At 56.1% G+C, this 12,454-nt stretch overlaps 1 protein-coding gene across 1 annotated transcript in view; it reads left to right on the top strand.

The window, feature by feature from the left end:
- Nucleotides 1-845: 845 nt before the first annotated feature.
- Nucleotides 846-12,454, top strand: part of LOC139834066 (uncharacterized) — a 33,108-nt gene continuing 21,499 nt past the window's right edge. The window contains exon 1 of the mRNA XM_071824452.1: nucleotides 846-1,773. Within this exon, the coding sequence (XP_071680553.1) occupies nucleotides 846-1,773 (928 nt within the window). The remainder of the gene's footprint in view (nucleotides 1,774-12,454) is intronic.

Here is a 12,454-nt window from a genome sequence, read left to right as displayed (position 1 = left end):
GGGTAATATTTTTTCTTTCGATTGTTTAAATATACTTAATTCATGTAGTATAAATCACTTCACACTATTTAATTAGCGTCCATCCTCATCTTCTGGGCTACCCGGCTCGACGGCAGGACGACCGTAGCAGCTCGACGCATAACACGTCCTCCTTGCCGGCACTCTCGCTCAGCTCATGTGGTTACTAAAAAGAATGAATTTTAATTTTAAAATATTTTACATCCCAGTTTAGAGACCTTGTCATGCACCTGCGGTTCAGAATATGTACTCACACGACGCAGTCTGACGCTAGGATGATACACACATAACTCAGCTAAATTTAAAAAAAAAACTGATCTAAACGTGATGGGATAGGCAACATGCACGTATATATATGGTTTAATCTAGACTTCACTTAGACGTGATCCAATAGGAGTCTTCCGGTCAAACAAAAAAAATCTGTTAAACTCGTATGGGTTAAGAGACTCTGGTTCCACGTTTTTCCCTAAACTACACTTTTACGTGCAACCTTAGACTTCCCCGTGCCAAATAAAAAAACCACACTTGTGCACGTTTACGTTATATTCATCTATTATTAAATCCTAGTCACGAATTACAGATCCAACGATTAAAAATAATTAAGATGATGTGGATTAACCTCGTGTCTCTATTTAAAATCCTTTATTTTGCTTTTAGTATATAATAGCTTATTTTGCTTTTAGTATATAATAGATTGAACCCACCTCACAAAAGTACACTATAATTTGACTGCAGTCACTAATATGTATGAAAACTACTCTACATGTAAGCACTGCTTGAATTCTTGTTTGCTTAAATTCTATTGCTGACAATTATTACTGGTTAAAATGGATAAAAGTTGGATGAAGGAACCAAGGTCTAGTTCAGAATATGGTATTGGTGTTACCAATTTCCTGCTATATGCAGCTGAAAATGCTGGAATGCAAGGTAGAGTTTTGTGTCCTTGCGCCCGTTGTGCAAATAGGTTTTGGAGAATCAGTAGCATTGTCAATGAGCATTTGATTTGCAATGGGTTCATGCATGGATACCATACTTGGGTTTTCCATGGAGAAGATAGTGTAGAACCTCTTGCGCCGCATTTATCTCCCCAGCCTGAACATGTAGGAAGATCTGAAAGCCAAATTCAGCCTGAAGAATTAGCTGACAGTGATGAGATGGACCAGATGTTGTTGGACAATTTTGGAATGTATGACACTGGGGTTTTAGGCAACCAGGAAGATGGCGATAGTGCAGACGATGAAGATGAAGAGGACAGTAACACTGATGATGTTACTGCTGATGCTGAAGCCTACAGAAAACTAGTGGAAGATGGTAGTCAGGATTTGTATGTAGGCTGCACAAGTTTTTCAAAGCTACAGTTCATAGTTATGTTGTTGAACTTGAAGAATACATGGAAAGTGCCCAATGGATGCTATGATGAGATACTGTCATTATTTAAGGAAGCTCTTCCACAACCTCATGCACTATCAGGAATTAAAAATTTGCATGCATCAAAGAGGTACATAAAAGACATCGGCATTGGTTATGAAAGCATTCGTGCATGCAAGAATGACTGTATCATGTTCAGAGGAGCACACAAGGACGACACAGTGTGTCCAATATGTAAAACAAGCAGATGGAAGAGTGAGAACACAGGAGTTGGTGGGAAAAGGATGTACAAGGTTCCTCAGAAAGTTATCAGGCACTTCAAACTGAAACCAAGGGTCAGAAGGCTTTTCATGTGCTCTAAAACAGCACCTTATATGACCTGGCACAGTAAAGGCAGAACTAAGGATGCAAAATTGAGGCATCTGTCGTGGTATCGTCACGGCATATGCCATGGGGTGGCTAACGAAGGTGGTTCCTAAGGGATCTCACGGCGGTATCCGGATGCAGGTATGGGGACGAGCGACACGGCGACGTACCCAGGTTCGAGTCCCTCCGATGGAGGTAACACCTCTACTCCTGCTAGGGATGTATATGATGATCACACAATACAATGTTGCTCCTAGAGCTGTGTCCGGCTGCTCCTGGGAGGCTAAGGAAGACGAGAGTCTCTCTCACAGGGCAGCGCTAAGGGTGGAAGTAAGGTGAGAATGATCGATCCCCTGCACGAGAGGGGGTAGTGCGGCTTATATAGGCACCGGCACTTTACATATAAGACCCTATAGTCTACTGGCCGGCTTGGCCGGCTCCGGCTTCCGCTCCTTCCCGAGGCACTGACGTCAGGAGCCGTTGAGGCCTCATGGCCTGTCCCATCCGGCTGCCGAAGTCAGCGGTATGGAGAGGAAGTGTCCCTGTCGCCATCAGCCACTGTAGCCAGTACGGATCGACGTAAGGCATGATGGCCTGTCCGGCGCGTGGCACTATTGCTCCACAGTGCCCCGCGCTTTACGGAAGATGAAGTCAGCGTGGACTTTACGAACCCGGATCACCAACCCGGTTCCTTCTAGTGCAAGACTCGCCAGCCTCGAGTCGGTCTGAGGTACAAATCCCCAGTGGGATATGGCTTGTAGAAGCCGGCCCAGCTACAGCATTGGTGGCCGTAGCCAGGCCGACTAGGACCTAGAGCCAGCCGGCTTCCGGACCAGCCGGCCACGATGCCAGCCGGCTGCTCCTCAGCCGGCCTTTGCCGCGAGCCGGCCAGTGGGCAGCCGGCTGCTCCGCGTCCATTGCCCTACCCGGGGTCTTCCCCCCGACATTAGCCCCCGAAGCTGGCAAGGTCCTGCGTTTAGAAGGACCTAGGCAGGTTTTCCTGGCTTTTCGATCTCTTGAACATGCTTAACGGCACTCGGAGGGGCCGGCTGAGAATTTCCATTCAGCCGGCTGCGCCCTCATCCGGCTCGTTTTGGCCGGCTACCCCTAGCCGGCCGTGATTTTCACTTCTGCAGCTTTTACTTTTTCACAAGTCTTGGCGATGTCTCCGCCTTGCTGGGAGAGTTTTGGGCCGAGTTGAGTTTAATGTCCGGCTCCGGCTTGCGGCGCGCCGGAGTCTCCGCCGCCTCGGGTCCTGCGCCCGACTTGACCGGTCTGACGTCAGGCCGCTGCTGCCGGTTCGTCTGGTCACATCAATGTCTCCTCCGGATCCGGTGCGGTTGTGGGCGATGTGGTGTGGCGGTTTCTGGTAACCGCAGCGATCGTGGGGGGAGTTACGGCGCAGAAAATCCGGGCGACGTGGCCACATCTGCCACTTGGAGGCCAACCGTCCGCCGCGGGCGGCTATAAATGCCGCGCGGGGGGATCGAGGCGGCACTCCCCGCACTCTTCTTCTTCCTCGCGTTCTTGCTCCGCTTGCGTTTCCTGCGTTCTTCCTCGCGCTCGAGCTCCTCGCTGCCCCGGCGAACGCTTCTCACTGGCGAACTCCGGCGAGCGCACCTCCGCTGATCCGCCGCCGCTACTCCGACGAGCCGGCGCCACGGGGCCTCGTGTTTCAACGTTGCGCCCTCCGCCGCCGCCGTCGCCGCCGCCGTCGCGAGGTTCTTCTTCTCCATTTCGCCTCTCGTGGTCTTCTTCTTCCTCCTCTTCATCAATGGCCGGCGCGAGCGGGTCTTGGAGGGGGTCGTACATGAGGGACGATGACATCGAGCGTCTGGTGCGCCTCCGCCGGATCCCGTCGACGGTGATCACGAGGACGCCCGGCGCGGAGGTGAAGCCCAAGCCGGAGCCCGGCGAGCGCGTCGTCTTCGGCGCGCATCTCGACCGTGGGTTGGGCCTGCCGGCGTCCAACTTCTTCCGCCACTTTCTCGAGTATTTCGGCTTGCAGCCGCACCACCTGCCGGCCAACGCTTGCGTCCTCCTCAGCTGCTATGTGGCTTTCATGGAGGCGTATGCCGGCTTGTGGCCGGACATAGACTTCTGGAGCCGCCTCTTCTTCATCAAGGCGCAGACCACCGACGGCCACCTGCGGACCTACGGCGCGGCCTCGATCTACTCCCGGCCGGGTACGCCCTTCCCCAAGATTCCAACTGTCGACTCGGTGAAGAATTGGCAAATGTCGTTCTTCTACGTGCGCAAAGAGAATCCGGGCTTCGACCGGATCAACCTGCCGGAGTACAATCCGGCTCCTCCAGTCGGCCGGATCAACTGGGGCTACAACGCCCGCACGACGGACCCGGACGCGGAGGTGGGCCAACTCTGGGATTTCCTGGGGGCCGCCGTCGCGAACGGGCTGACTGCCGAGGACCTCCTCTGCACCATCGCCGAGCGCTGGGTGCTGCCGCTTCAGATGCGCACCCACAAGATTGGGCACATGTCCGGCCGGTTCGATCCGACCCGGACGTCCAAGGCGCCGCTCACCAAGGCCCAGGTGGCCCGCCGGGTGAACAACATCACCAAGGCCAACATGCCGGAGGACTGGAACTACGGGCTGGCGCCCCGCAACCGGGACTTGCCGCCTGAGCTGGTAAGTTTCGTTGTTTGGGCCGACTTCCGGCTTGCGGCTGCGTGGCCGACTTCTCTCTTTGCCGACTTCCGGCTTGCTGCTTACTTATATCTTCTGTTTTTCTAGCTCTTCGACCGCCAGAACATCGAGGACGGCGACCTGGCAACAAGGAGGTGGACGCCGGATCACGCTGATCCGGCTGACCAAGCCGGCGACCAGGCCGGCGACGACGACTTGCTGCAGGCGCCTGACCTAGGCGGCCAGGGGAAGCACAATCCGCCTCCTTCGCCGGAGCAGCAGGAGGACGACGAGCCGGCGACGTCCACCACGGGGCCGATCCCCGCAGTGCCCCTGCGCGCGAGGCCGCCTAGCACCACGGCGACTTCGGCGCCCAAGGGGAAGAAACGGGCCGGCGACCCCCGCTCCACCGTCGCCTTGGAGGCGAAGGCGAAGAAGCTGCGCCGGCAGCAGCCGAAGAAGGTTCCGGAGCAGGCCGGGTGAGTTCTCTTTTTCTCTTGTTTGATTCCTTTTCTTTCCTTTCTCTTTATACTTATCTTTTTCTTATTTGCTTGGCTAGGGCCCCCATCAAGTTTACTCAGGGCGGCGGCTCCCGGCAGGTTCCGCGTGTCGTGTCGCCGCCTCCGCGACAAAGGAGGGAGCCGACGCCACAGCCTTCGGCGCGCGCACCTACGCCGCCGCCGCCTGCGGGTACTCCGCCTCCTGCAGGGGCGCCTTCCTTCGCTGTGCCTCTGGCTTCAGCACCTGGCCGCGGCGCACGGGGCGAGCCGACGCGCCAGCCGATGCTGGACGACATGTTCCCGCGCCGCACTCGTCTTACGGACCCAGCGGCTGGAGCCGCGAGGGCATGCCGCCTTCGGCCGGGCCGGAGCCGGCGGGGCTGCGCCGCTGCGACCGGAGCCGGAGCTGGGCCGAGCGTGGTGGTGTTGGAGGAGAGCCCGGAGGGGCACCTCGAGCGCCGAGAGACGGCTGCCCCGGCCGGGCCGGCCAGCCGCCCGGAGCGCCTTCACCCCCGGAGCTGACAAGGGAGGAGCCGGCCAGGAGGGAGCCGGCACGGGACGAGCCAGCACGCACGGAGGACACCGGCTCGCGCGCGCTGGTGAGGATGGAGGGCCCGTCGGCGCCGTTGGAGGGCCTGCATGTGGCCAAGGGCGCTCGGCTTTTGCATGTGCCGTCCGCCTCCGACTCCAGCCTTGGCTCGGCTGGCACTATGGAGCAGGCGTGGCTCAGCGCGGACTCCTACGAGGTGACCAGCCGGGAGGGGAACCCATGCCAGGCGTCGGTGACGATGTTCTTCTCCGGCTTCCAGGCCAACCTCAAGGCCAGGGCTGCTGAGACCGCGGCCAACCTCGCCAAGGTGGAGGAAGCCAGCAAGGTAAGCACTTCATCTGTTTTTCAATCTGGTTATCATCCTGGTAGCCCTCCGAGGCGTGGGCCGGCTGCTTGGAGCCGGTCCGGGTTTCGTCTAGTTGACTGATTCTCTTTTTCCTTAGGCGGTGACGGAGCGGCGTACCAACTTGTACAACCGCGCCGTGACCCACTATCACAAGGCCAAGCTTGACCGGGCTGACTTGGCTCGCGAGCTGGAGGCCGTCAAGGGTAAGATCTTTTTCCTTCCGACTTGATGTTTTCTTTCTTTAGTTTTGGTTGGCTGATGCTTCTTTTTGGCTGCCTTATAGCTGAAGCCGCCAGAGTCCCGCAGCTGGAGGCGGACCTTCGGGTTGCTCGCGCCCAGTGCGCCGAGAGCGAGGAGGCGGGCCGGTCTGCTGCCGCCAAGCTCAAGGTGGCTGATGGGGAGCTGGCGCGGCTGCGCCGGCTTGAGGAGAACCACCTCAAGGAGCTTGCCCTCCTCCGGACGGCTGAGAAGGAGAAGGTGGACGACCTGAGCAAGCGGCTGACCGAGGTTGAAAAGCAGCGGCTTGCGCTTCAGCAGGAGGTAACCGCCAAGTCCGCGGAGCTGTCGGCCACCGCCAAGCGCTGGGTGGAGGAGATTGGCACGCTCGACCGTGGCTTGTCGGGTGAGTGCTTTTTTCTTTCTTCCTTTCCATTTGCCGGCTTTCGGCTATCGGCTGCCGGCTTAGGTTGGCAGCCGGCAGCAGAAACTCTGATTTTTTCGTTATCTCCATCATCATGCTGGGGGTAGTCGGTTCTTGCCGGCTGCCGCCAGGCTTTTTCTTCAAAATCTCCATCTTTGGGCTGGGGGCAGTCGGCTCGTGCCGGCTGCTGCCAGGCCTACTTTAGGACTTCGAAAATTCGCATTTTTCAGCTTTTTTCGGCTTTGAAAGATTTCTGACGTGTTTCTTCTTTGCAGCGGCCTTCCCGGAGGCGCAGGACGCGGCGCTAGCAGCCGTTGGTGTTGCGCGCGAGGCTAGGAGGCGGGCGACTGGCGAGGGCAGCGCGGAGTACTTCACCATGGAAGATTATATGGCATCCATGGCCGCCCGCGTTGAGCCCATCACCAAGCTCGGCTGGGAGCTCCGGAAGGCGGCTGAGGAGCTGATCCAGACGTTGTGGCCAGTGGAGACGCTGCCACAAGATCTCTCCAACCTCATCTCCTGGCTGGAGCGGGCGCCGGATCGCTTCCTCGACTGGAGGGAATCTGCCACGCGCGCTGGAGCCGACATGGCGCTGTCCTTCGTCCTCTCCTGGTACAACGAGGTGGACCTTGGGCAGCTCGAGTACCGGCGGGCCGGCGTGGAAGACAAGCTCCCGGCTGAGATCAAGACCGCCCGGCTCGCCCGTGCCTGCGCCATTGCCGACTTCGTCGACAAGGGCCTCTTCATCCCGGACCCGAACCCGCCGTCTGAGGATGAGGACGAGGAGATGGAAGACGAGGAGGCGGAAGACGCGCCTGAGGATGACCCGGCAGCCGGCTCCGCTGATGCTCCTCCGGCTGGTCCTCCTCCATCCGGTGCTTAGTTTACCTGTCCTTTAGGTGTTGCTTTTGCCAAGACAATTCGTTAAATCCCCGGAATGCCGGGTGCATGTGTATGAATATTATCGTCCTTTTATTATGTCACACTTTAATGTGTTTGTTAATCATTTGTGTGCCGACTTGCTTTCTTTCGACTTGTTCGCTTTTTCCCATCCGCCCCACTCTTTGGCTTTGCTCTTGCCGATCGTACGTCCGACTTGCGATCCGTCGCCGGATCAAGAGCGGGCCGCTGGGTGAGGCCGACAGTATTTCAGTCGAACGAGCCGAGTTTGGCAATCCGGCACTTTTATGAAAAGTTGCAAGTCAATTCGCTTTCACTCTTTCCCTTAGTCGTCTTTCGCGTGCCAGCTCCCTAAACCTTACTCCCGCCAGCCGGACAGCCGGGTTGCGGTCTGTAGCTGGATCGGAAGCCGGCTGTCGGAAACCGGATCACGCTACTTAGCCGGCCACGTGAGAGGGTGTAAGCCAACTGGCGAAACAAAGTGAGTACGCGAAAAACTTGTCGAAAACGGCGCTCTTGGCGCATGCTTTTTCATAGCTTACAAAAGGAGTACAAGGGATACATACATTCCTGCTCTCAAGTGTAAAATGGGCGGAGCAAGTTGACATTCCAGGGACGTTTAGTCTCCTCGTCAGCCTTGTCCGGCTTGTTTTCTCTAGCCTCTTGGGCATCTATGAGATAGTAGGAATCATTGCCTACCGCCTTGCTCACGATGAAGGGACCCTCCCATGGGGATGACAGTTTATGATGTCCGGCTGTCCGCTGGACCAGCCGGAGCACTAGGTCTCCTTCTCGGAATGCTAAGGGCTGGACCTTCCGGCTGTGATAGCGTCGGAGGCTTTGCTGGTAGATAGTAGATCTGGACGCGGCCAGCAGCCGGGCCTCTTCGACCAAGTCGACTCCATCTTCGCGAGCTTCTTTGGCTTCAGCTTCTGTGTAGAGCTTGATCCTTGGCGCGTCGTGCTCGATGTCAGTCGGCAGGACGGCTTCGGCCCCGTATACGAGGAAGAAAGGTGTGAAGCCGACTGGGCGGTTTGTCGTTGTGCGCAGGCTCCACAGCACATTGGGCAGCTCTTCAATCCAGCAGCCGACTGCTCGCTCTAGCGGCTCCACCAGCCGGGGCCGGATGCCGGCTAAGACCAAGCCGTTAGCCTTCTCCACTTGTCCGTTAGACTCCGGGTGCGCCACAGAGGATAGGGCCATCCGGATCTCCATTTCCCCGCAATAGCGAGAGAAGATGCCTTGGGAGAAGTTGCTGCCGTTGTCGGTGATGATGCTATGGGGGTAGCCGTATCTCACGATGATCTCCTTGAGGAATGTGACGGCTGTGGAGCCGTCCAGCTTCTTGATTGGCTTGGCTTCGATCCACTTGGTGAATTTATCAATCATCACCAAGAGATGTGTCATGCCGTCTCGCGCCGTTCTGAACGGGCCCACCATGTCCAAGCCCCATACGGCAAACGGCCATGTGATGGGGATGGTTTTCAAGGCGGAAGCCGGCTGGTGTCTCTTCTTTGCGAAGCACTGGCAACCGTTGCACTTCTTCACCAGTTCTTCTGCGTCTCTGAGCGCAGTCGGCCAGTAAAAACCATGCCGGAAAGCTTTGGCCACTATGGCTCTGGATGAGGCGTGATGTCCGCACTCTCCTTGATGGATTTCCCGTAGGATTTCAATCCCTTCAGCCGGCTCGACGCACCGCTGGAACACCCCACTTACGCTGCATTTGTACAGCTGGTGGTTGATGATTGCATAGGCCTTGGCCCTTCTCTCAATTTTCCTGGCCTGGACTCTATCATCAGGCAGCACACCGTCGGTGAGGTAGGAGAGGAATTCTTGTGCCCATGAAGGTACGCATCTTATCTCGAATACGCTAACCAACAAGGCCTCCTGCATGGGAGCTTCCGGATTCGACTGCATGGTCGCCGGGTTCGGCTTGCTAGCCGGCGGGTTCGGCTTGCTAGCCCCCGAGTTTGGCGATGAAGCCCCCGGGTTGGACTGAGGAGTCCCCGGGTTCGGCATGGTAGCCGGCGGGTTTGGCTTGTTAGCCCCCGACTTGGGCGATGAAGCCCCCGGGTTCGGCTGAGCAGCCCCCGGGTCAGCCGGCACGAATATTGAATCCGAGTCCGGTGACGGTGTGATGGACGGCTTCTTGAGAACCGCCAAGGCGACACCCGGCGGAATGGCTTGCCGGGTTGAGCCAATCTTGGATAAGGCGTCAGCCGCCTCGTTGTTTGCCCGTGGCACGTGGTGGAATTCGCAGCCGTCGAAGAAGCCGGATAGCTGCTGGACGTGGAAGCGGTACGAGGCCATGTTGGCGTCCTTCGCGTCCCAGTCGCCAGACGCTTGCTGTATGACCAAGTCGGAGTTGCCGAAGCAAAGTATGCGACGCACGCCGATCTCCTTGGCCAGCTTCAGCCCATGAATGAGCGCTTCATACTCCGCCACATTGTTGGATGCGGCGAAGTGGATCTGCAGGACGTAGTCCAGCCGGTCTCCCTTGGGAGAAGTGATGACGATGCCGGCTCCCAAGCCGTTGCGCATCTTCGAGCCGTCAAAGTGCAGCTTCCAATGCGTGGAGTCCGGCACGGGCGGCAAGTATTGCATCTCGGCCCAGTCGACGAAGAAGTCCGCGAGGATCTGCGACTTGATGGCCGTGCGTGCCTCGTAGAGGATGGTGTGGGCGGCTAGCTCCAGAGCCCACTTGGCAACCCGGCCGTTGGCATCCTTGCTGCCGATGATTTCCGCCAAGGGTGATGTGGCAACCACCTTGATGGGGTGCTCTTGGAAGTAGTGCTTGAGCTTCTTGGCCGCCATGTACACGCCGTAGGTGACCTTCTGGTAGTGGGGGTAGTTTTGCTTCGACCGGGAGAGCACTTCGCTGACGTAGTAGACCGGGCGCTGAACCAGCTGCTCCCTGCCAGCTTCTTTGCGCTCCACCACCAGGACAACGCTGACCACTCGATTGGTGGCTGCGATGTACAACAACATCGGCTCCATTGAAGCCGGCGTTGCGAGGATTGGCGCGGTTGAGAGCACGCGCTTCAAGTCACGGAAGGCTTCGTCCGCCTGCGGTGACCAGGTGAACTTGTCCGACTTCTTCAGCAACTGGTACAGGGGCAGTGCCTTCTCCCCCAGCCGGCTGACGAAGCGGCTCAAGGAGGCCAGGCAGCCGATGAACTTGGACGTCCTTGAGGCACTGCGGCAGTTCCATCTTCTCCAGGGCACTGATCTTCTCCGGGTTGGCTTCGATCCCTCGCTGAGAGACGAGGTAGCCAAGGAGCTGGCCAGACGGCACGCCGAATGTGCACTTGGCCGGGTTGAGCTTCATCCGGAATCTTCGCAGATTGGTGAAGGTTTCTCTCAGGTCATCAAGGAGGGTAGTCATCTCCTTGGTCTTTACAACGACATCATCCACATATGCGTGAACGTTTCTGCCGATTTGATCCTGCAAACATTTTTGCATGCACCTTTGGTAGGTGGCGCCTGCATTTTTCAAGCCGAACGGCATAGTCGTGTAGCAATAAGCCCCATACGGGGTAATGAACGAAGTCTTTATTTGATCATCCGGATTCAAAGGAATCTGGTGGTAGCCTGAATAGGCATCTAGAAAAGACAACAGTTCACAGCCGGCAGTCGAGTCTATGACTTGATCTATGCGCGGCAGGGGGAAGGGGTCCTTCGGGCACGCCTTGTTCAGGCTGGTGTAGTCGATACACATGCGCCAGGAGCCGTTCTTCTTCAAAACCAGGACTGGGTTCGCCAACCAGTCCGGGTGCAGCACTTCCATGATGAAGCCGGCTGCCAGTAGCCGGGCGATTTCTTCACCGATGGCCTTCCTTCTTTCTTCGGCGAAGCGCCTGAGAGGCTGCTTCACCTGCTTGGCTTCAGGCCGGACGTGGAGGTGGTGCTCAGCCAACTCCCTCGGCACACCCGGCATGTCTCTTGGAGTCCATGCGAAGATGTCCCGATTCTCACAGAGGAAGCTGGTGAGCTTGCTGCTGGCGCAGAGTTGACGTGGGAGTTAGAGATCTCTGTGGTGTAACTTTTCTTCAGGTCCCCGGCAACGGCGCCAGAAATTTGCTTGATGCGTGTAGTTGACACGTCCGTTGGGAACCCCAAGAGGAAGGTGTGATGCGCACAGCGGCAAGTTTCCCTCAGTAAGAAACCAAGGTTTAATCGAACCAGTAGGAGTCAAGAAGCACGTTGAAGGTTGATGGCGGCGGGATGTAGTGCGGCGCAACACCAGAGATTCCGGCGCCAATGTGGAACCTGCACAACACAACCAAAGTACTTTACCCCAACGAAACAGTGAGGTTGTCAATCTCACCGGCTTGCTGTAACAAAGGATTAACCGTATTGTGTGGAAGATGATTGTTTGCAGAAAACAGTAAAACAGTAGAACAAGTATTGCAGTAGATTGTATTTCAGTATAGAGAATTGGACCGGGGTCCACAGTTCACTAGAGGTGTCTCTCCCATAAGATAAACAGCATGTTGGGTGAACAAATTACAGTTGGGCAATTGACAAATAAAGAGGGCATGACCATGCACATACATATTATGATGAGTATAGTGAGATTTAATTGGGCATTACGACAAAGTACATAGACCGCTATCCAGCATGCATCTATGCCTAAAAAGTCCACCTTCAGGTTATCATCCGAACCCCCTCCAATATTAAGTTGCTAACAACAGACAATTGCATTAAGTATTGCGCGTAATGTAATCAGTAACTACATCCTTGAACATAGCACCAATGTTTTATCCCTAGTGGCAACAGCACATCCATAATCTTAGAGGTTTCTGTCACTCCCCCAGATTCACGGAGACATGAACCCACTATCGAGCATAAATACTCCCTCTTGGAGTTACAAGCATCTACTTGGCCAGAGCATCTACTAGTAACGGAGAGCATGCAAGATCATAAACAACACATAGACATAACTTTGATAATCAACATAACAAGTATTCTCTATTCATCGGATCCCAACAAACGCAACATATAGAATTACAGATAGATGATCTTGATCATGTTAGGCAGCTCACAAGACCCGACAATTAAGCACAATGAGGAGAAGACAACCATCTAGCTACTGCTATGGACCCATAGTCCAGGGGTAGAC

The sequence above is a fragment of the Lolium perenne genome, chromosome 1 (genome assembly GCF_019359855.2).
Source record: "Lolium perenne isolate Kyuss_39 chromosome 1, Kyuss_2.0, whole genome shotgun sequence".
NCBI lineage: Eukaryota > Viridiplantae > Streptophyta > Magnoliopsida > Poales > Poaceae > Lolium > Lolium perenne.
Note: the sequence above shows the minus strand (reverse complement) of the source record. Positions and strands in the feature narration are given on the sequence as shown.